Source organism: Podarcis muralis, chromosome 14 (genome assembly GCF_964188315.1).
Source record: "Podarcis muralis chromosome 14, rPodMur119.hap1.1, whole genome shotgun sequence".
Lineage (NCBI taxonomy): Eukaryota > Metazoa > Chordata > Lepidosauria > Squamata > Lacertidae > Podarcis > Podarcis muralis.
Window position 1 is genome coordinate 21219945 of NC_135668.1, and position 24875 is coordinate 21244819.

The 24875-nt window shown below is 44.1% G+C and overlaps 1 protein-coding gene across 3 annotated transcripts in view; it reads left to right on the top strand.

The window, feature by feature from the left end:
• Positions 1 to 24875, top strand: part of NTRK3 (neurotrophic receptor tyrosine kinase 3) — a 429804-nt gene that overhangs the window by 318755 nt on the left and 86174 nt on the right. For all 3 annotated transcript variants that reach the window (XR_013390655.1, XM_077918932.1, XM_028705834.2), the window contains exon 13: positions 19827 to 19957. Coding sequence is in view for 2 of the 3 variants with exons in the window: in XM_077918932.1 (XP_077775058.1) it covers positions 19827 to 19957 (131 nt within the window). In the remaining variant the exon portion in view is untranslated. The remainder of the gene's footprint in view (positions 1 to 19826; positions 19958 to 24875) is intronic.

Sequence of the window (24875 nt, forward strand, 5' to 3'; positions counted from 1 at the left end):
ACCAAACTCCAAGACTGAGCTGTTATTATCCCTCTTCCCTACCCAAAAGTGCACTCAAAACAGGAAACAATAGACGTGTCAAATGCATACATTTAAAATCAATTACAAATGGAAATGTAAGTAAAGCCAACAGCAGGAGCAATACTAAGGCAGTCAAGAAACAGCGAGAAGAACATTCATTATTCAATACCTACAGGAATAAGAACTACAGAACCTGTTTGAAAAGGGAATAGAAGGACCCTGTGATTTACTCCAGTTGTGTGCACACTAAACCTTACGGTTTAGTTCATCATCCTGTTCTAACAATGGCCAACCAATTGCCTATGGCAAGCCTCCAAGCAAGTCCTGGGTGCAAGAGCACTCCCCACAGCAGCTGGAGTAAATTGTACTGACAGTAAATGCATCTGACAGTGGAACACAGACATTGTGGCTAGTAGCCCCTCATAGCCTTATCCTCCATTCATTTGTCTATTCCTCTGTTAGAACCATCCAAGGTGGAAGCCATCATTACACCTTCATAGAATCATAGAATTGTAGAGTTGGAAGGGACTCATTTAATCTAACTCCCTACAGTGCAGGGATCCAGCCCACAACTGTCCCTGGGTGGGCTCGAACCGCCAACCTTTTGGTTAATAGCCAGATCTTGTGGGAGAGCATTCCATTCTTTAACTATTGCTGCGTGAAATACTTTCTTTTGTCTGTCCTGAATCTTCTTCCATTCAGTTTCATTCAATGGCTCTAAGTTCTACTAACAGGAGAGCTGCGGGGGGAGAGAAAACTTCTTTTCCCCGCACATTAAGCATCATCATATACATCTCTGTCTTATCCCACTTTGCTCTCCTCCCCCCCCCCAACTGAAAAGGTTCCAAATGTTGCTACCTTGCCTCATAGAGGAGTTGCTCCAAACCCTTGAAATTATTGTGATTGCCTTGTTGATATATTGCAATTATAACCCACCTTTTTTCTTCAAGAGGCTTTGGGGTGGCATACGTGATTCTCCCCCTCCTCATTTAATCCCCAGAACAACTCTGTGATGTAGTTTAGGCTGAGAGGCAGTGACTAGCCCAAGGTCACCCTGTGAGCTTCATGGCCAAGTGGGGATCTGAGCCCTGGTCTCCTAGACCTGATGCTCTAGCTGCTACACCAAACCCTTTCCAGCTCTATGAAAGCCTTTTTGAGGTGAGGTTACCAGAGCTATACATAGTATTCCACAGAAACATCCACTTCATGGAGCACTCGACTAGGAAACAAGCAGGGACTATGTATCCTTCCATTCCTAATCAGGCAAGTACCTAAATCCATTCATGAAGTAGCATCAATCCTGTCTAATGGGGAGCAGCTGCTAACCTCATCTGATCCACTCATTCCTTTGTAATTTCTTCCCCTCTTTCTGTCCTTCCTGCTACAATTTGCAGGAATAATAACTGTCACCAAAGCAGCCAAACCACGGTAATTTTAGAACCCCGGTGTTGAAGGGGTTGGAGGAGTTTTCTCACGTTAACTCAGTCTTTGGGGGCTTTCTTTGGTCAGAAATGTTGGAGAGATGAAAGGGTGGAGGGTATGTGGACGACACGGAGGGAGGGGGGAGTTGCGAGAACCTGAGACGGAGGGAGAGGAGGAGAAAGGCCCAGTTGGGGCATTAGGAAAGCATTAGTCTTAAGTAATACCTTGTCAAGCCAGGGGATAGAGAGCAATTCCAGCTGTAAATAAGAAGAGGTTGCTTTGGGAGTAGAGCAAGACTGGTGTGGGCTTCAAGGGAAGAGAAACGGAAGATGGAAATTAGCTAAATTAGGCGGAAACGAGGCAATAAATCGGAAACATAAACTGAGAAGCATCTTTCAGACCCTCTGGTTTCAACACCGTATGGTTTTACTTCCGGAGTTTTCTCATTCCACGAGCCTGGCTGTACGATGGCGGTCAACACAGGTCCTCCTTTGCTACTCAACAGGAAAAAAGGAAGGGTGAGGGAGATGGGCAAGCTGATAAAGGCAGCTTTAACTGTAGGGGAAAGAATGCAGGGGAGAGTCCACTGAGGGCTGACCTCTGCTATCGTGATTGTAGCAAACAGCTCAGGGACCTGTTTGGACCAGAGAGCAGGTTCTCGGTCTCCACTTTAAACCACTTCCTGCTCTCGACCAGGCCAAAACTTGCAAGAGATCAACTTTTTCTCATGGTATTTTTGGCACTTCAATATCCGATAGAAACCAGAGCTTGTGGAGGGAGTTCTGAAAATAAAACAAGCTTTTGAAAATTTAATTAGCCAGTATTCTTAGCTGTTTCTTTGGAGGGAGAGAGAGAGAGAGAGTGCTTGAATTTTATTCCCATTTCAGACAGAGCTATGCAGCCATGTTTAATTTCAGAGAGAATATCACCACCATTTATAATGATCAGGGAAAATAGACTTTTGACTGTAAACCCACTTGTTTGAGTAGTTTCCTCTTTGCCTCACATACAGTTCAAGTTCTAACCCAGGGTTTTTCCACTTCTCATTGTTCACCTTCTGTTCTTTTTCTGGTGTGATCCTGTATTTGCCTACTCAGAAGTCAATTGTATAGAGCAGGCATGTTCAATCGGTCAGTCGTGATCTACCTATTGATTGCGGTACAATCCTGGTCGATCCTGGTTGATTGCGTGATCCAGATCGATCCCTCCCCCCAGAAACTCAACAGCTTTGCTGAAGCCTCCCCAGAAAAAGCTCAACAACTTTGGGTCTTCCTCCCCAGAAAAAGGTCATCCTTTAGTCAATCCAATGGGTAGATCACTGCCAGTTTTTTAATAGTAGGAGTAGATCGCAGTCTCTTGGGAGTTGGACATGCCTGGTATAGAGGTACAATTCACAGATAAATGGGCAGAGGATTGCAGCCTCAGACATTTGAAGCAGGGCTATAATTAAATCTAACCAATCAATCAATCTATCTATCTTTTGAAAGCCTTGTTAAATAACTGAAAAGGCAACCCAGATTAACAGGGTAACACAGGTTTGTTCATTTGCTTGGCTAGTAGCATTTTATTGATTTTTTTGGGGGGGGCATGTAAACAATTGTCAGTTCTCGGTTATTAGTTTATTTAGAATATATGCGCCCCACTCATCAGCAAAGAAGGCTCCCATATAATCAATTAAAACAATTACATACAATCAATTAAAGCAAGACAGTCCCTTCTCACAGGCTTAAAATCAAAACACACACAAACACAGGAAAAGGGATAGGGACAGAATCAAACTCAGGCACCGATTCTTAACCAGCTGTTCTCATAATGGCCAGCTAGAGGCAGCCCATTCCTTACCACCACCATATATATAGGCCCCCCACATAATTGAAACTTTCCAGTGCCGTACATGAATTCAGTAAATAACAGCTTTGGGGGGGGGCATCATGCCCACCCTTTGCCCCCAAACCTGCCCCTTTTATTGATTCCTCCCCTTCCTTTTCCTCATCACTTGCACACCATGCAGACAAACTTCCATCCAGAAAACTAACCATGAAAAGGGGTGTGCTAACCAGATGCAGAAATGGTGTGTCAATCCTGTTAAACAAAAATAGATAAATAATTGCAGTGATGATGTCGGTGGGAGAAAGGCAAGACATGAACACAAGAAAATGAATGAATGGTGGTCTAGATATTTTTTAATATAACAAAAAAATAAATAAAGATGTGGCAATGGTCACTGGTGCAGGTGGCTTAAAAATGGGATGGCATGTATTTATGGAGGATGGGCCTAATGTTATAGTTCATATTCTGGTTCAGGGAGATCTGGCAACTTTCAGCAGCTGAAGTGCCTTCAGATCCCCAAGTCTGCCTCTGAGATTTAGAAGTGATCAGGTGAGGCTGTCATCCTGGCAGGAAGCCCCAGCCCTTTCTCATTATCAGGAACTTAAATTTTGAATAGTATTATTTGGCCAAATAATTATGCAGTCCCCAAAGTTTACTTTCTCTCTTATTCTCTTCCCACCCTGCTCCTTCCATTGGAGGTGCAGTTCTATCACTCACAGGCAGCAGTCACACAATGGTCTATTCCATTTCCCTGATGGTTTTTCCATATTATATTTGAGCTTTCAGGTAGTGTGAAAGCCGCTTCCAGAAATCTAGCAGAATATAGCATATGTTTCTCTCTCATTTCCATGTTACGTAATTTCAGAAGAAATTCGTTTGCAGCCTGGGAAATTGTGGGAGTAAAACATGGGGCCGTGTACCAGCCTACAGTTCTTTCCTGCCATTTTCATGGGTGAATCATGGGACAAGAGAAGCATGTAGGTGTGTAATGGGTGGGGGAATAGTGACGTCATCCTGTGACGTTCACTGTGAACATCAGGTGCGAATGAAATTTAGCATCGGTTGCTGGTCTATCAGTCAAAAAGCCACAGTTCCATAACAGAACAGGTCCTGCAGTGTGAAAGGAACATTAGCAAACAGGATATATGTGCTAGCATCAGGAAAACTAATGCAATAGCCCCCATATCTGAATGTGCCCGCAGTCTCTGCCTGACTCCCCATCCCCGTTACTTATCTCTTTCACTTATCTCTGGGGTGCTAAGGCTTTTGAAGGCTGTCAATCTTCCTGGGTTTGGCAGCTGCCCCTCCTCCTATTACTGTTTGGCTGAGTCTTTATCTGCAGGCTGATTTCCCCCCGACTGTGTTTTGTGCTCAGGCATGATGAAACCAGAGAGGGCTGAAGACTTGAGTCACCTGTCAATGGCTCATTACATCTAACAATAGCTGTTAGGGTATGAGAGCTAAACAGATCCCTCAGATTCAGAAGCATGTGTATATGGTGGCGGGGACAGAAGCAAGTCAGGGCAATTGCTTCCCAAATTCCTTGATTATGCTTCATTTCCTAGATGCCTCTCTCTTTGGCCACAGCAGGAAACAGGATGTGGGAGCTGATAGATGTATGGTCTGATCCAGCTGAGCTCTCCATGAGCTCTAATGCACTCTGTGTCGGAACAAAAATATTCTGTGCCGATTTAACCCGAATCCTACCACGCCCAAGGCCAAGATTCTGCAAATGCGTCTAAATGAGATGGGAGGCATTGAATAGAGAGAGGGCTGGCCCTTAAGAGCTTTGAGCCTGCTGCTTAAAAGCTCTCAAACCTTTCAGCTGAAGGCATTATCGGGATTATCCATCTCAGCTATAGGATGCCACAAAGTGTCTGATTACTATATTGTTAGAGTGCTGAAGTCTGAAATCTGACTACCAGGCAGGGCTCAGCAGGGACCCCAACCTTCTGCACTCTTCCACTCAAGTCACTTTTCAATCCAAAAGAGAGAGAGAGATTGGTGGGGAGAGTAAGATCACAAATGGAATCAGAATCTATCTAACTTAGCAATCAAGAGAAAATGGGAGACGGGTTTTAGGGGATGAGAAAATTAAGAACTGGCTGGGGGGAAATCAAGCCTCAGCCTACAGAGTTTCCTGTGAAATGCAACTGTATCTCTCTCTCTCTTGTTTTTTAAACTTCCCTTCTGGGGGGAGCGAATGGAATGGCAATTGCAGATGATGTAAAACAAACCAGCTTTCTCTCTGGCTCCACTTTGGATCTCTCCCCGCCCCCCTTCTCTCAAACCACCACCATTGCTCCTGCCAGGCACACGAGGCTGGGGTGGGGTGGGAGCAGACGCTCTCCAAAGACTCCTTTCCTCCACTCAAATACATTTGCTTCCAAATAATGTGTAATTAAATGTGTGGTATTGAATTAATGTTGCAGCTGAAGTGCTCTGGCAGCCTGGGATTCGGGGAGGGAGGGGAAGGGGGGGGGGAGCTGGCTGGTGGAAAATAAAATATACTCACTAGAAAGTTTGCTTTCTCTCATTTCCTTTTCTTCCCATCCCTGCCAAATATTCACTCCCCAAACACCCTGTCCACACTCCACCTTTGCCCCCTCTATTTTCCAATAGGGCTTGGATCATGACAGCAAGGTTGAGGAAAATATCCCCTTCCATGGCAGCTGCATTTGCAAGGCTCCCTGGTGCTGCTTTTAGAGTCTAGCGACTGGACAAGGGAGAGCAAGGAATCTAGCCCTTAACAGAGGGAAGGGAAACCTCAGGTCTGGGAGCCCAATGCAGCTCTCCACATATGCGTAGCCAGGGCCAGATTTAGATTTGATGAGGTCCTAAGCTACTGAAGGTAATGGGGCCCTTTGTATATCCAGCTGTCCTTTGTCAACAACAAATGGTCACTGTTTTTTGTGATGAATATATGCTATATGGTAATTTATGGACCTAATAGGTATCTAAAGCCATTTGCACATGCAGAATGTAGGCACCCTATATATAGAAATGAGCAAACCAGTGATATTTTAGGTAGCAGGCGGTGCCCATTACTTACGTCATAGGAGCCTACACAACACAACACAACACAAAACACAACACAAAACACAACACAACACACTGTTGTTATATGTAGGTGGGGTTTTTTGTTTGCTTGTTTTTTGTTTATCTTATATTTTGGAAATGTACATCCAGTTTTTTCCCCTTTATTTTTTTGGGGGGGGCTCCCAAGACAGTCAGACCCTAAGCTATAGCTTGTTTAGCTTATACGTAAATCTGGAACTGGACATAGCTAAGAGGGAAGCGGGGGCAGCTCCCCCCCCCCCAGTAAATCTATAAAAAATCCTTAACTGAGGTTCTAGCCCCTCTAACATGAAGCCTGCTCCCCCCCAACCTAAATCCTGGCTACCTCCATGGCTCTCCACATCTTTCTGCCAAGCTGCCAAACACCCTCTCCCCTCCTGCATTTCAAGTCACATTCACACGTTTCTGTATACACCAGAGGGAGGGTGGGGATGTCTTTACTCTGTACACCTTTCCTGTTTGGTTTCTCCACACCCTCAACCCTCTGTCATCCGCGCACATGCTGCCATCTGCGCATGTGCAGTGGCTGTCTCAAAATGTACACACCTCCACGAAACTGTCAAATTAATGTAGTTTCTATTTTCAAATTGTGCTGGAAGCTGGTTGGAGGGGAAATCCATTAAGCCACAGTGCTTCTGAAGGAATTACAGGATAGATACAGATTGCAGCTAACGTCATGTGTACATGGCTTCAACGAGCAGCAGTGGCAGGGCACTAGAGGCAGTGTAAATGGTCAAGTGTGCACATTTGCTTTCTCTCTAGAAGACTGGGAGGGAGACCCCCCTGCATGAAATTAAGCCGATAGATACATAAAGTTAGGCTCAGAGCCTCAGGCACTCCAGAAGGGTAGCCAATATGATTTTCTCCAGCTATTGTTTGGTCTATACAACTCCCACCATGCTGGTGGGGTTGGTGGAAGTTTATTTATTGAAAACAATTTATATACAGCTTAACTACAATAGTTCCTAAGGGGTTTACAAAGATACAATGCAAAAAACAAAACAAAACAAAAAACACAATTAAAACTATAAAGTCAAACGTCAATTAAAATGGCAGCTGGAATTGAAAAGTATTCAGTAGGCACCAGAGCAGGGGTCAGCAAACTTTTTCAGCAGGGGGCCGGTCCACTGTCCCTCAGACCTTGTGGCTCGCCAGATGCAGCTTTGTCACGCTGGCCACGTGACCCGGAAGTGTCTCCGGACAGCGCTGGCCCCCGGCCTCTTGAGTGAGATGGGCGCACAACCCTAGAGTCTGTCAAGACTGGCCCGTACGGGCAGGGGTACCTTTACCTTTATTTTCAATGGAGAAATGTCGGAGGGTTTGATATTAAGCATCGTTCTTCAGCCTTATGAAAGATTTCTGGGGAGACACTAAACAAGTTGCACTCACACACACGCATGCCACAAACCACCTTGGTTCCAAAAATATTTTAAGAAGTGATGAAATCCAGACCTGAATCAAGTTTTAATTTGAACAGCAGATCTTGCAGTTGGCTTGAGGGAGTGAAATTGGCCTGGGGATTGCACCCTTTTAAGTTTCCCATAATGGGTTTTGGATCCTGCTCGTGGATTTAAAACCTCATTCAAAGAGAATGTTTAGCCCGCATGTTAGCTGCATGAGTTTCTAATCGGGCCTGCGTGATTCTCCTGCCTTTGTCTGCTGAAGCATTTCATGTCAGTCATCAGAAGAGCTGGGCAGCCAGTGTATGAATTGCTAATAACTTGCAGTCATCTGTATAGTTTTGAAATTCATTCAGCAGCAGTTAGTTATGTATCTTAATTACAAGTTGCCTCGCAGATTTGTGAATTTTGCATTTGATGTTAATAGTTGCAGGGGGGCTCAGCCGACGTAACGTTTATTGTTACAATCATTCAAAGAAGAGATTAGTGCATAATTTTGAATAATGAATAAATAAGATGATTTCTGTATATTTCCACGGACAACTTGTGAACAGAAAGATTGGGAGGGAGGGCGGAGGTTCTGGGAGAAGAGAAGAAGCTGTAAAAAGAAAAAAAGGAAAGGAAAATCACCCTCTTCTTCTTGAATTAATTATTCTCAGTTTTGCATTATGCGCTCACCCATTGTCATTATTCATAAAGCACAGTAGGTGTAAGCGTGGCTTTAGAAGCACATAAAAGCAGGCGTCCCTGCCAGGAAGTGTTTCAGATCGACTCGGGAGATCAATGTGCTGTAGGACAGGATATAAAAGAAGGCAACTTTAAAGCAGGCAAGGAAGAACAGGGAGGAGGAAAGCATTCTAAAGGAAAAGTTTGGAAGAACTAATAAATGCACGGTTGCAAGAAGGGGTCAAATGGCCACAGTAGTTGTGCTCCAGCATGAGCCACAGCAGCAGAGACCCATTCAGCTTTGGGGCAGCCAGGGGAGGACATCATTTCCTCCTCCTCCACCTGTCACACTGCCTGCAATTAGTTGGATGACCATTTGTCACACATGATTTAGTTGAGATTCCTACATTGCAGGGGGTCGGACAAGGTTGTGGGATATAAAGCTGTCAGTCAAGTCCAACATTCTGAGAGAGGACTAACTGCCTCTATGTGGCAGGCAGTTTGGTCAATTGGTTGCTGCAAGGAGTGTGAACTGGTAACTGCTTGGATGCAGTCTTCTCATGACTCACTACTATCTAGTACAGTGGTACCACGGGTTACAGACGCTTCAGGTTACAGACTCCGCTAACCCAGAAACAGTACCTCGGGTTAAGAACTTTGCTTCAGGATGAGAACAGAAATCGTGCTCCGGTGGCTCAGTGGCAGCAAGAGGCCCCATTAGCTAACGTGGTGCTTCAGGTTAAGAACAGTTTCAGGTTAAGAACGGACCTCCAGAACGAATTAAGTTCTTAACCCGAGGTACCACTGTATATAGTTTATCTGTTATGTAACCTAAGCTGGCCTTCAGGAACAACTCTGTAAACCTGAATGAATCTGATAGTAAAGTAGTTTATGTTAATATGATTCAGATTCATGTGTGTTTTCTTTAAGAGAAAGGGATTATCAACCAGGAAGGTATAATTATTGATAGGACTCAAATGAGTTAGCAACCCGCTTGTCACTGCATAAACTCAAACAGGGGATCGTTTAAACCCTGCTAAATTATATAAACGTTCCCACAAAGGTGACCCACAGGGTCCCTTCCGACTCTACAATTCTGATTCTAAGAGCCCAGGGTGCAGATCAGAGGGAAGACTTCATCTCCCTAGCCTTCCTCTGGTCCGCTCCCTGGACCAAAAAGAAAGCCATGCCCAGGCACTGCTGTCAGTCGGAGCTTGGACTCCCCACTTGACGCTCTATGTGTTGGACTGCTTGAAGGTAAGTGGGCAGGCCCTCTGTAAGACCTCACTATGGAAATCTTTTGTTGCCATATTTGGGACCAGGCAAGAATTTGCCTTCAGGTGAGTAGGGTCCATCTGAAGGCAAACATCACAACTTGATGTAAGTTGAGGCACTGGGGGTGGATCCTTAGTCTAGTTGGATGCCAGGGTCAGAACTCAAATCAGTTGAAAGAATCATCTCTAAGAATCTCACCTGTGATTCCCAGCAACTGACATACAGTGGCCTACTGTATGTCCTGACAAGACAGAAGTACTGTTTTTGGGGGACAGGAGGCGGGCAGGTGCGGAGGATTCCCTGGTCCTGAATGGGGTAACTGTGCCCCTGAAGGACCAGGTGCGCAGCCTGGGAGTCATTTTGGACTTACAGCTGTCCATGGAGGCACAGGTCAAATCTGTGTCCAGGGCAGCTGTTTACCAGCTCCATCTGGTACGTAGGCTGAGACCCTATCTGCCAGCGGACTGTCTCGCCAGAGTGGTGCATGCTCTGGTTATCTCCCGCTTGGACTACTGCAATGCGCTCTACGTGGGGCTACCTTGAAGGTGACTCGGAAACTACAACTAATCCAGAATGCGGCAGCTAGACTGGTGACTGGGGGCGGCCGCCGAGACCATATAACACCGGTCTTGAAAGACCTACATTGGCTCCCAGTACGTTTCCGAGCACAATTCAAAGTGTTGGTGCTGACCTTTAAAGCCCTAAACGGCCTCGGTCCAGTATATCTCCACCCCCATCGTTCTGCCTGGATGCTGAGGTCCAGTGCCGAGGGCCTTCTGGCGGTTCCCTCATTGCGAGAAGCAAAGCTACAGGGAACCAGGCAGAGGGCCTTCTCGGTAGTGGCGCCCGCCCTGTGGAACGCCCTCCCACGAGATGTCAAAGCGATAAACAACTACCTGACATTCAGAAGACATCTTAAGGCAGCCCTGTTCAGCGAAGTTTTTAACGTGTGATATTTTAGTGTATTTTTGGTTTCTATGGAAGCCACCCAGAGTGGCTGGGGAGGCCCAGCCAGATAGGCGGGGTATAAATAATAAATTATTATTATTATTACTACTGCCCTTGACAGTGGAAGTAACCATAGCAAACATGATTTGTAACCATTGCTAGCCTTATTCTCAAATTCTTACCCATTCATAAGAACTTAAGCAGAACCTTGTAGGATCTGGTGAATGGCCCATCTAGCCCAGCATCCTGTTCTCACAGGAAGCCCATGAGCAAGACCTAAAAACAGCATCCTCTCTTCCTGCCATTTCCAGCAACTGGAATTAAAATGTGAACATAAAGTAAACCATATCTCTCCCCCATTCTTAAATTTGCCTCCTCTGATTTAAAATAAAAATCCCTACATATGAAAAGCAAGCTTCTCATGACAAAAATCATTTCTTTTTTCCATTTTTTATTCTTTATTTATTTCTACACTTCCTCCAAGGAAATCAGGGAAACATAATTGTTTCCCCATTTCCCCCCACTTGTCTTCTCCAAACAAACCTGTGAGATAGATTAAGTTATCAGCCAGTGACTGGTCCAAGGCTCAGCCAGTGAGCAAGGCTCAGAACCAGGTCCTAGGCCAAAACTCTATCCATTATTTCACACTGACTCTTGAGGTGCTAAGGTAAATATCTTTCTGCTGTAGCTGTGTTGAATGTGAAGTGTTTTATTTTTGTCCATATCATTCATATATTCCATTCGTAACTTACAGTTTGGAACACTACGGCTTTGTAATTCATGTGCCTTTGGAAACAGCTCCTTGTGCATTTTCCCCTTGTCAGATGGATTAAACAAAAAAAATATTCATGATGCAGACCTATTTCCAAGAGTCATAAAAAGGGAAATTTAGTTGAAAGTTGCAGGCTTGCTCCATTTGGCTCTGAAAATGTTGCGGGCCAGACAGAGAAACATTTGGCCCTCCAGATGTTCTCGGACCATAATTTCCATCATCCCTGACCACTGGCCATGATGGCTTGGGTTGATGGGAATACAACAACATCTGGACATTCAAAGTTAGGCAGTATCAAAACTAGTCTTGACTTTTGCCCTGAACAAGGAATGCAAGAAGCTGTCTTAAACCAGATCAGACTCTTTCTCCATGTGATCCAATAGTGTCTACTCTGACTGGCAGAACTCTCTGGGGTCTCAGGCAGAGAAAGGTCTTCCATATAAGCTGCTGCCTGATCTTCTAACAGAGACTGAATATTCTGCTTGCAAAGTGAGGGCTCTACCACTGAACTATGAAGTTTGTGTAACTCTCTTAGGCCCTGTCTTCGCTACACATTTAAAGCAGTACCATGCCACTTTAAACACTCATGGTTTCTCCCAAAGAATCATGGGAATTGTAGTTGGAGAAGGGTGCTAAGAGTTGCTAGAAGACCCCTTTTCCTGACACGGAGCTAAAATTCACAGAGTGGTTTAGCAATTGATCCCTCTTCCCACGAAACTCTATAAACGGTAGCTCTCTGAGGGGAATAGGTGGTTGCCTAACAACTCTTAGCACCCTTATCCAACTACAAATCCATGATTCTCTTGGGGAAGCCATGAGTGTTTAAAATGCTTTGGTACTGCTTTAAATGTATTGTGCATATGGGTCCGCACTTACATTAATGAGCATAATTTATTTTTGTGGTGCGTGTATCTCCATAATATGTTAAACTTTTCACCTCAAGCCTTGTCATATTTTATAATCTTACTGAGACTGAATATAAGTCCAATTGTATTGAGGCAAAAGGCTTGTGTGAGAGATTATGTTTGTTTCAGTGGAGCATATAAGCATCTGTTTACCTTGAGGACTACAAAACCCAAGATGTATTCTGGCTGTGAGGAAACATCACAAGTCTAGATTGCACCAAATTAGAGGAGTACAAAGGAACAGAGTCTATTTTATATGGATTTTCCATATAAATCCATTACATGGGCTGAGAAATCAATGTTGGTGGATATTGTCCCTATGGGTTTGTTGTTGTTTTTTGTTCTTTTTTCTGACACAAGACTAGCATGAAGATGTAAAGTGAAATACAAGAAAGGGGAGAAGGATCTGATGGAGGTGGGTCTTATAATAATGGTCAAAATAATATTGATCGGTATCGGGGTGTTGAGAAAAACAGTTTGAAAGAAGTTTATTTTCTCCCTCAAGTTATTTACTGGGGTCTTGTCACTCAACAAAATGTGTATTAGCAAGGGAATAGGAATCATAAGGCATGGAGTGAATTAACAGAGCAGGTGACTGTTTCTGAGAGTGAAAATAAATTGTGTGAACCTGATGCAAATCAATTTTAATTCAGGAAGGATAAACAGCCCAAGCCATTAGCTAGAGAAAGTGATTTGTGTGGCTGTCCATTTTGAGGGTGATAGTAGTTAATTGCAGTCAGGCTTGGGAAGGGCAATTTCATACACCTGTCTGCCTTCTGTGGGCTAAAGTTTGACTTTGGTGCCTCCGGGAGTAGATCACTGTGGTCAGGAAGATGTTTCCCCCTTCCCCGCCTCCCTTCCTTGGGATCATCAGAAATGGCTTCAAAGGCAGGAAGGATGTTAGTTAGCAAGGAGCAATAAAATTCACTTGTACGACAATGCCCTTGGCAAGGACATCAACAGCTGTGATGGAACTAGGGGTTCTTCAAGAAGCAATGTCAGTGGAAGAACATGGCTGCCTTGTGAATCTGGTCCATCTAGATTGGTATTATCTACTCTGACTGGGACTTCAGACAAAAATCTTTCCAGCCCCACCTGTTGGTGCTGGGGACTGAATGTGTGACCTTTATAGAAAAGCATCTGCCACCAAGCCATGGCTCTTCACAAATAGGAACACAGGAATCTGCTAGACAACTAGTCCATTGAGCCCAGTATTTTCTGCCCTGACTGCATCCATTCTCTGGGGTTTTAGACAGGAACTTTTCCCCAGCCCTCCCTGGTGATCCAGGGATGGAACCTGGAAGCTACCAAATGCAGCAAACATGCTGTTCTGCTCAGCTATGCCTCTCTCAAGAGCATTGTCAAGGCGAAACAACATAAGGCTGTTTGTAAGTGGGCTTATGATGATCTGCACAACTTTATTCTTGGCTTCCTCAGACATTTTGCACACGACTGTGAGGATGATACAGAGGTGGTGCCAGCATCAAAGGAGGTAACAGCTGGGTTTCTATAAAAGACAAGGATGGGGAACCTGTGGTCACCAGATGTAGGACTTCAGATCCCATCATTCCTGGCTGTTGCATGTACTGCATGAGGCTGATGGGAGTTGGAGTCCAACAATGATGGGTGGGACAAAAGTTTCCCATCCCTGTTCTATAAGCAGTGTGATTCCACTGTATCTGAAGTGGTACAGTATGACTAGAGTTGATTCTGCTGAGCATGGAATTCTGTTCTAAGGCAGCTATAGATACCTTCTCCATAGCTCAGGGGTTTCTACTTGGCAAAGGCTTGCCAAAAATGGTGTGGCTTTCACAAGCATTAAAAGAAGAAATTTAGCTGTTTCTCTTTGGTGGGATTAAGCTGGCACTGCCTAAGAGCACCTGGAAGTCCAGGTGCCTTTGTGTCTATTTCCAACTTACAAGGCAATTTATCACCCCTTCCAAAAACATGCTTTACACATGCAGCTGGATGAGGTGGAAGAGCCTTTTGATGGTAGAATGAGCCATACTATTTCAGATTGTATGGGGGAGGGGCATAATATTTAATATGCTTATACAGTGGTACCTCAGGTTAAGTACTTAATTTGTTCCAGAGGTCTGTTCAGTTCGTTCTGGAGGTCTGTTCTTAACCTAAAACTGTTCTTAACCTGAAGCACCACTTTAGCTAATGGGGCCTCCTGTTGCTGCCGTGCCGCCAGAGCACAATTTCTGTTCTCATCCTGAAGCAAAGTTCTTAACCCAAGGTACTATTTCAGAGTTAGCAGAGTCTGTAACCTGAAGCGTATGTAACCCGAGGTACCACTGTATTGAAAATCTCACTGCAATGAGAGAACTGGGAGAACGGGAACCAATAATTCACCCTAGTGGTCTAGGTTGTTGTTGTATAAGATTCCCTCATGGGCTCTTGATTGCTTATTTTAATTAAATTTATTTCCCAACTTTTCCCCCAAGGTGCTCAAGGTAGTGTACATGGTTCGCTTCCTCCTTATTTTATCTTTACAACAACCCTGTGAAGTAGGTTAGCAAGAGAGAGACAGGGAGCTTCACAGCTGAATGTGGATTTGAACCCTGCTTTCCAGGATCCAGCACTCTATCCACCACCACCACCATTTGTCTTGTTTATTTCATAAGAGGAATCTGCAACAAAATAATGCCCTTCATTTCCCCTTCCTCTCAGTTTCACTGGTTTCTCTTCCTCAAACAGCCAATATTCTGTGCTCACTCAACATGCTCTGTCTACATTGGGCTGTTTTGAGGTTCTCACCTTTAAAGCCCCCACCCATCATTTCTGCAAACAATGAGGTTCTGAAGGCCTCTGATGGCACACTTTGTGCTTAAAAAACTGTGCGTTTAAAGCAGTGTCATGTCACTTTATAGCTTCCCCCAAAGAAACCTGGGAAGCATACTTTGTTAAAAGGCCCTGAGAGTTGTTTAGGAGACCCCATTCCCTTCATAGGTCTACAGTTCTCAGAGTGATTGACCAGTGGATCCCTCTTCCCAGGGAACTCTGGGAATTGTAGTTCTGTGATGGAACAGTAGTCTCATGACAACTCCTAGCAGCACCCTTAGTGTCAACGTTGCTGAGCTAGATGGAGCAATGGCTTGACTCAGTCCAAGTCAGCTTCCTGTATTTGACTGTGCAACAACAGAGCCTCTTTTACAATGAGTTAAAATGCTTTCTCTCCCCCCCCCCACCCTTCCCTGCTGTGCTTGCAGTCTGTTGTCCACAATCCTTCCTAGAATTATCTTGTTGGCTCCTGTTGGTGTCAATTAATGATGTGTGGAGGAGCTGGGGAGGACAAGGGGCAGAGGAAGGGATGGCAATTTGCAGACACCTTGTTAGTAAGGCTGACCGCAACCCAATGGAGCCAGACAACTAGGCTTAGAACACCTGACATCTTCTTCCAACAACAAACAGCAGCTGTTTATCAAGCACCATTCTGTGCATGCCAGGAGACTGTAAATAGCTTTATGCAGATTAACCTCCCAAGTGCCCTCACAACAGAATCTCCTGGGTGTCAGCCTTATTATTCACGAGGAAAGCTGAAGATGGGCTAGCGGAGAAGCGGTGGACATGGGATGGGAAGGTGATTTGACTCAGTTCACATTTAAGGGCGAATCTAACTAATTTGAGCTCTCGGAAACAATACATGAACACAGTTGTCTTTCAAAACCTCAAATTTTGCTAGGCAGTTTTCCAGCCAAGTAATAGGCACAAAAATACACAATAATATGCATATATCAGTGAAGATATTGAACAGAGATGTGTTGCATTAGGGAGTATTGCATGCAAACGTGTATATAGGAAAAATTAGCAGTACCCTGCTGATGAGAATGTGTGTGATTATTATTATTTAAATGATGTTGAAATGAGGACTGAAGTTAAAAGTGGAAAAATGAGAAACCAAAATGGACAGATTTGCCTATTTGTTCCTATCTTCCGATAAGTGCAAAAGCATTGGTGTGGGGTAACTGAAGTGCACCAAATCATTAAAAAAAAATTTTTTAAAAATAAAAATTAAAACTGAATAAATGCACTCAGTGTAGACAGTACTGAGTGAGATGAAGCAATGGTTCCCTTTAAAGCAGCTTTCTAGATTTGCAGCAGAATGGACTTTTACATCTTTTACATCCTTTACCCTTTTAAATGTGTTTTTGGAAAGGGGTGGGGTTATTGGTATGTGTTGTTCAGTGGCGGAGCTTCATGCTCTGGCACCTGGGGCAGAGAGCAGTGGGGGAGTGGCTGGCGTGCATCCCAGGGGGCGTGGTGTGCGTCCTGGGGGCATGGCACACCGCCTGCAGGGTGTGGCTCACTGCCTGCAGGGGTGTGGTGCGCGTCCTGGGGGCGTGGTGTGCATCCTGGGGGTGTGGCGCGCTGCCCACAGGGGCATGGTGCGCATTCTGGGGGCGTGATGCCCAGCGCATGGGGGGCACCCACGATGGCACCCCACCAGGATTGTGGTGCCGAGGGCAGTGTGCTCCCCCTGCCCCTTTCTTCCTCCGCCAGTGGTGTTGTTGTTTTGTTCTGGTTTTTATTATGCATTTTGAACTTTTATTTGTATTTTTATGTTGTGAACTGCCTTGAGATCTATGGGGGAAGGGTGGTATAGTACACACACACACACACACACACACACACACACACACACACACACCATCTTAGCTTCAGAACTGCAGGTGATAATCATCATTGCCAAACCATGACCCAGTAGGCTGTAACTGACCTGCCAGGGACCCTATGAAGGCTCAAGAGTTTGCAGCAGCGAGAGGCTTGCATTAGGCTCGGCTGTGCCTCAGTCAGCGCTCCCCAAGGGACCGATCTTGATGGATGGCAAGCATTTCTGCTCATTTGTGTGACTTTGGATTAAGTGAAGCCTCCGGGATGCTCCATAACGTGCTGTCCCGTTTTATTTATTTATTTATTTCCAGTGAGATAACCAGGTGAGTAGGCCATGCTGGAAGCTGGGATGACAAAGCCGAGCTCTGATTGTGTCTTTATTGATTGCAAACAAAATAGCTTTCATAAAACGGCCCCATTAATAATATCTCCGGCATGACTGGAAAAACGAGCTGCTCAGATTCCTATGGTGTAAGTGCTACGAAAATAACAAAATCACATGCTAAGAGTGTTCCCATATAACACCAGATTTCAGATTGAATGGCCACATCTTTGATTTTCCAGCACTCAAGCAAGCAAACACAATCCATACCCAAACACAAGTTTCGCGCCTTCCTGACACAAAGTCTTCAGTGTGCAGGAAAGTTTCTTGTTTTGCTGTGGGTTTTTTTTACACACACAAAAATACAATTATTTGGCCCTGTTTACAGTCTGAAGGGACGCGGGTGGCGCTGTGGGTAAAAGCCTCAGCGCCTAGGGCTTGCTGATCGAAAGGTCGGCGGTTCGAATCCCCGCGGCGGGGTGCGCTCCCGTTGTTCGGTCCCAGCGCCTGCCAACCTAGCAGTTCGAAAGCACCCCCGGGTGCAAGTAGATAAATAGGGACCGCTTACTAGCGGGAAGGTAAACGGCGTTTCCGTGTGCTGCGCTGGCTCGCCAGAGCAGCGATGTCACGCTGGCCACGTGACCCGGAAGTGTCTGCGGACAGCGCTGGCCCACGGCCTCTTGAGTGAGATGGGCGCACAACCCTAGAGTCTGTCAAGACTGGCCCGTACGGGCAGGGGTACCTTTACCTTTACTTACAGTCTGAAGTCGCACTTTTCTCTTCCTACACGATCTGCTTCTTGTGTAGACTAGCTCTAAAGGGAAAAAGAACTATTGAATTCACAAGGGCAGCAGCTTGTTAGTTACAGGGTGACTCTGCTGTTCCAGGACCAAAAGATCTACCAAATGCAATTCTCCTTGAAATTCATGTGTGTGTGTGTTTGAAATGGAGTTGTGGTATACCATAAAAACTACAGAACCTATGATGCCTTACAACAGTGGGCAGATAACCACGCATGGAAACATTGGAGACTTTTGCTAAATGTTCTGCTGGAGATCAGAACAGAAACATGGGATTCCCCCAGTAGGTTTCATTTATCCCTCATTCTGGCTACCACACAGTGCCTTAATATCACTAATATTGCTAATTTCAGTATATGCTTTTATTTATTTATGTTGCCCATTAAACAATTAATGAAAAAGGTCATTGTGAATTCTCTGAAGCACCATCATCCATTTTGAGGACTGTTGGTTATGCAAACAGGCACCATCACTCTCCTCAAACAAGCAAAGATGTCTAGACTTGGTAGCTTTTATGCCAGCCCGTAATCTTCTAATTAGCAGGCTTAATTGTTTGAGAGCCATTAAGATGTTCTGTTTCCAAACCTTTGGCTTTCTCATAAGGAAAGAGGTGCCTATGTCTCTCCATTCCCTCCCCCCAAATGAAGATGAGTTACTTTTTGATGAATTGATGTTAAAAAGCAACAACGTGTTGCTATTATAAGCATCAGTAGTAAGCTGACCTTTTCTCATTCTGTCATTTTCTCTGTTCTCTCGCATCTCAGGAGCCACCAAGACAGGCACAGTCCACTTGAAATATAAAACACAGCAGTGGGGGTGTGTGTGTGAATAATTTCATGGGTGGTTTCTTGTGGGGGCCTGACCTACAATTTCACAAGCAGACATGCTGACAAGCACAAGTCAGGATGCAATATAATGGCAGAACTTGACTTGATGAGCTGCAACTTTTGCTTGCCTGCCCTTCATAATTTAGCCACGAGTGCAGGGTTAAGGAACATTTGTTCAGTCTGAAGGCCACATTCTCTTCCAGGAGACCTTCCAAGGGCCACTTGCCAGCGGTGGGCCGGGCCAGAGGAAAATGTGGGTGGAGCGATGGATGTTGGGTTTGAACAGTAGGCTAGTTTCTACACACACACACACACACACACACACACACACACACACACACACCACTCTCTCCTCCATCTAGCCAAGAAAGAGACACTCAAGGACACATGCTGAGTGACAGGTTCCACCCAGGCAAAATAACTCAAGGCCGGTGCAAAGCAAGGCTAGTAACAGGATGGAGAATGGGGAGAATCTCAAGGGCAGAAAAGGACAGGGGCCTGAAATTACCCAATCCTGTCCACTGTTCACTTTCACTTGGTTTTGACCTTCCTAAGCAATCCTCCACCCCCAGCTAGAAGAGATGGGAGGGTAGTTTTGAGAACAAAGCATGATCAATCAAATGGAGACAAATTCACTAGTCCAGCCGCCTTCAGTGAAGAGGACTGGCTGTCTCTAAATTGCAAAGCACTTATAGTAGATGGGGCATCTTAACAATGTGGGATGTCCCTGCTGTTGAGGGTAGTTAGTAAAGTTCTGCCTCCCTTGCAAAGCTGGAGAGGGAGAGATAAACAGGCAAGACTTTGCATATACAGTGAAACAAAAGGGTCATCTTTTTTTGCAAATGAAAATTAATGAGAGCCTGCCGGGTGATGAAAATGAAATTATTTATTGCATTAACATTAATTCCTGGTTCCCCTCCCTCCTGCCCCTTGCTGCCTACAGATGTACAGCATATTAAGAGGAGAGACATCATTCTGAAGAGGGAGCTTGGCGAAGGTGCTTTCGGGAAGGTGTTCCTGGCTGAGTGCTACAACCTCAGCCCCACCAAGGACAAGATGCTCGTGGCTGTGAAGGTAAATCCCAAGGACACCCAGGCTCTGAATTGCTGAGAATGAAAATTCCACACATAAGTAGAAGCTGCATTTGTAGCTGCTTGGAAGACAGTTGGAAGTATCAGGTGGTACAGAGCTATTCTGGCTAGTCTCCTATTAAGGATTCACTGCAGTGGTTCATCTTATGGGGGGGGGGGGGACTTCAAATGTTAAAAACTTCCTTGAACAGGGCTGCCTTCAGATATCTTCTAAAAGTCAGATAGTTGTTTATTTCCTTGGCATCTGATGCAAAGACAGGGCTCATGATGAAGCTCAAGCCTTCTTTCTTGAGGGGAATATGTATATGTGTGTGTGTGTGTGTGTGTGTGTGTGTGTGTGTATGTATACACACACACACACACACACACACACACACACACACACACATATATACGGTATATATGATAGGTGTGTGGTATTTGTATATGCACATACAGACAATAATTATTATCCCAAATTAAAAATTGGGAGAAGGTGGCTCTTAATACAGCTCTCCAATATACACGAGTGTAGGGGCCAAAATGGTGGAACCTTCTGGAAAAAGTGTATTTCTAAGGTTTAATAACACCACTTTTTTTTTATTAATACCAGTGCTTTTTTTCTGTGGGGACACAGGGGGACACATACCCCTAAACATTTTATGAATTTAATGGAAGAATAAATTTACTGTATTTATTTTTCCTGATTTGAACTGCATTTGTTTTTCCCGATGGTGATTTTCTTGAGTCAAAATGAGAGTAACACTAAACATTTTTTTAAGGAAAAAAGCACTGAGTTATACCATAAAATTATATATCGATGGAAAGATAATTTAATGAAGAATGTAATGCAATAACTTTTATGAAGGATTATTTATTACAATAACAGTCATAAAGTGACATGAAACACACAGGAAAAAATGAGATATACAGGTTAAATGGCTGTGTTGGCACTTTGCGATAAATAAATGGGTTTTGGGTTGCAGTTTGGGCACTCGGTCTCTTCTTCAGATACCTTCTTTAGATACACTTCTTCAGATTGTGTGCATCCACATGAAAGCTCATACCAATAACAAACTTAGTTGGTCTCTAAGGTGCTACTGGAATGATTTTTTAAAATTTTGTTTCGACTACGGCAGACCAACACAGCTACCTACCTGTAACTGGTCTCTAAAAGGTTCACCACCACTGATCTAGGGAAGAGGGTGGTGTTGTGGTCTAAACCACTGAGCCTCTTAGGCTTGCTGATCGGAAGGTCGGCAGTTCAAATCCGCCTGATGGGGTGAGCTCCCATTGCTCTGTCCCAGTTTCTGCCAACCTAGCAGTTTGAAAGCATACCAGTGCAAGTAGATAAATAGGTACTGCTGTGGTGGGAAGGTATATGGCACTTCCAAGTGCTCTGGTTTCCATCACAGTGTTCTGTTGCGCCATAAGCGATTTAGTCATGCTGGACCGGGAAAGCTGTCTGTGGACAAACACCAGCTCCCTCGGCCTGAAGCGAGATGACCACCACAAGCCCATCGTCACCTTTGACTGGACCTAACCATCCAGGGGTCATTTACCTTTACCTTTTTACCTGCTCTGCCTCTGCAGCTGGAGGCAGAAATGCTTTAAAATTCCATTTTCTGGAAACCACAGTAGGGAATAGTGTTCTTGTTTTCGGTCCTGCTCACTGGCTTCCTCCATGCATCTGGTTGGCCATTGTGAGTGGTGGATGCTGGACTAAATGGAGCATTGGCCTGAACCAGCAGGCTGTTCTTATGTTCTTACAAAACAAAGCTGCTGGACCACGGACAGCTCCAAGCAAGCAACTGAAAAGTTGGGAGCAGATGGGGGCCTTTAAAGCCCCTGTCTCCAGACTGCTTTCTCCAAGCTCCGCCTGCCTTGTAGACAAGTTCAGAGACTTAAAAGGCCAACTCTCTGAAGGCAGCCCTCTTTAGGGAAGTTTTTAATGTCTAATGCTGTATTGTTTTTAATATTCAGTTGGAAGCCGCCCAGAGTGGCTGGGGAAACCCAGTCAGATGGGTGGGGTATAATAAATTATTATTATTATTATTATTATTATTATTATTATTATTATTACTACTACTACCCTCTTACCTGTCACCATAGTTGATATTTAGTTGCCCAGCTGGTCTCAGAACTGATGGTTCCAGGATCTAATCCCTACAGCTCCTGATCCCCTTGAAATATCATTGCAAAGTCACTTCCTCACCTTACATTTAAAGCAATATTATATAGTTATAGCTTTCCCCAAAGCATCATGGGAATTGTAGTTTGGTAAGAATCAAGAGTTGCTAAAAGACTTCTATTTCCCCCACAGGGCTGCAGTTCTAATAGTGATTGTTAGATTGCTCTGGCGCCTCATGAATCACAAAGGGAAGTGTGTTCTAAACTATAGGGGAAACCATGGAAAATGCCCACTTCTAAAATTTAATTTCATTTATGAGTCACTTCCCATAAAATATCTTGAAGCAATTTCACAGTAAAACTTCTGAGTCAATATTTTATAACTATTTATCAAATTTATGTAGATGCCAATCAATAAATGCTACATATATGGCTTACAAAGAAGACAGGATTGGAAAAACAATCTATAATAATTAAAATCAGCAATAAGCAATGGAAGACATCAACCCTCTGTGGCCAGCAAAAAAATAGTAGCAGCAAACCTTCCTTGCAACAGAGACAGCATCTGGATTAAGCTACACTAGGCTATAGCATTAGGCCTAAATATGCAAACAATGCTAAGAACATAAGATGAGCCTGCTGGATAAAGCTAATGGCCCACCCAGTCCACCATCTTGCCCCTACAGTGCCTGATCAGATACTCATGGGAAACCCAGAAGCTAGACATTAATGCAACAGCACTCTACCCAGCCAAAATTCCCAGCAAATGGCATTCAGAGGCTCAATGTCACTGATGGTGGAGGTAGATCATAGCCTTCATGGTCAGGAGCCATTGATAGTTTTATCCTCCATGAATTTGTCTGATCCACTTTTAAAGCCATCCAAGTTGGTGGCCACCACTGCTTTCTGTAGGAGTTAACTCTACAGTTTCATTATGTGCTACATGAAGGAAGATTTCCTTTAATCTGTGTTGTGCACAGGGGAGAAAAATGTTTCTTCATCTATTTCCCCCATGCCATGCATAATTCCATAAACTCCTGTCATGTCACATCATACTTGCCTTTCCTCTCGGCTAAAAAGTCCCAAACTCTGCAACTTTTTCTCATTTTGGGTGCCCTTTTCGGAACCTTTTCCAACTCTACAATATCCTTTTGAGGTGAGGTGAAAACAACCCATATATGTTTGCAATGAGTGAAGCAAAGCCAGGTGGCCTTTTTTCAGAAAAAGGATCACAAAGCAAGCCCAAAGGTTTTGGTCCACCCCGAATAGTAGACAGCATGGGGGGATATTTGGGTGTGTGTGTGTCACAGAGTTGTGAAGAAAATACAAGAGGCACCTCTAAGTTTCTTAAGGCATGATAACAACATCATGAAGATATTAAATGGCTGATAGTAATCAAGGGCCCAAGATGAGAATGGATGTTTTGCCATCTGTGCACTGCACTATCATCTATCTGAATCATCCATCTAAATGTCTCTAGTCAGGTTGTCCCCCAAGGGAAGAAAATTAAAATGAAATTATGTGATTTTTTAATAGATGTGGGTTAGAATGATAAGACAGGGATTCTGGGGTTTGGGTTGTGTGGTTTTGGTTGTGTGTGTGTGTTTTTTAAAGTCTGCTCTATTTTAAAAGAGAAAACTTTCTCTGTCAAATGCTGTTCCACAGTATGACACTTCACACCTTGGCAAAGGAGACCAACTTGACATGGTTTTCTTTCAGAGTCTAACTCAATAGAGTCAGACTTCTGAAGAGACGTCAAGTAAGATGGATTCAATCTGCAATAGCTCTTGCTATGTCTTCAAATGCTTTCCGAGATTCCATTCAGACTGTTTTCACACATCATGCTTTTATGAGGTGGTGAGCAAAGGAAAGTGGCCTGTTCCTCTCACTCTTTGTCAGCATAGAATAATAACGAAGATAAAGAAAATGTCACTCTTATTATTTTATTCATTTAATAACTGCCTCACTTTTCAGTCCAAAGGGGATCTTTCAGGCAGGTCCTTACGCAGTGTGGCAAAATGCAATCAAATTATTTCAATCCAGGGGCCACACCTGCTGTCCAGACCCATATCGCCCCCATTTCTTCTTTCAATGCCCAGGTCAGCAGCAGGCAAGATGGAAAAGCATCATAGGAGCAATGAAAGCTCCTAAGTTTAAATCTTTGGTCTTCCTGGCTCTTTATTGTCCACACTGACTGGCAACAGCTCTTCAGGCTTCGTGAAAGGAGTTTTTTTCAAGCCTACCTAGAAGCACCAAGGATGGAACTTTGAACCTTCTTCATGTAAAGCCTGAGCTCTGTCAGTGAGAGCTATGGTCCAGATTGCAACTGATGGAGACAAAAATATGTGATCTCAGGCACTCGTCACCTATTGATTAATGTCAGATGCTCAGTACCATTGCTTGCCAGCTATTCAATGGTAAAAGACTAAATATAATTACATGACCACAATCACATACTGTTGGATATGAATTATGATGGCATATTAAAGTCAGTATCATCCAGTGTCAAATACAGGTATGAAATATCTGCTGAATATTTGACACTGAATTAGGGATGGGCAGATCAGACTAGATCCATATTAGTTTGACATGTGCTCAATTATAAGCTGGTTACATTCTGGCTTTTTTGCAAAAGGAAAATAAAAGAAAAGAACACAAAAATGTGTTTAAATTGTATGTACCTCCTCCTAAAGTACGCTTTTTATAGCACTCTGTGAGTATTCTCCTAAAACAAACCATTTTTATATGAATCTAATGCATTTCCCTTGAAAATATGTACAGTGGTGCCTTGC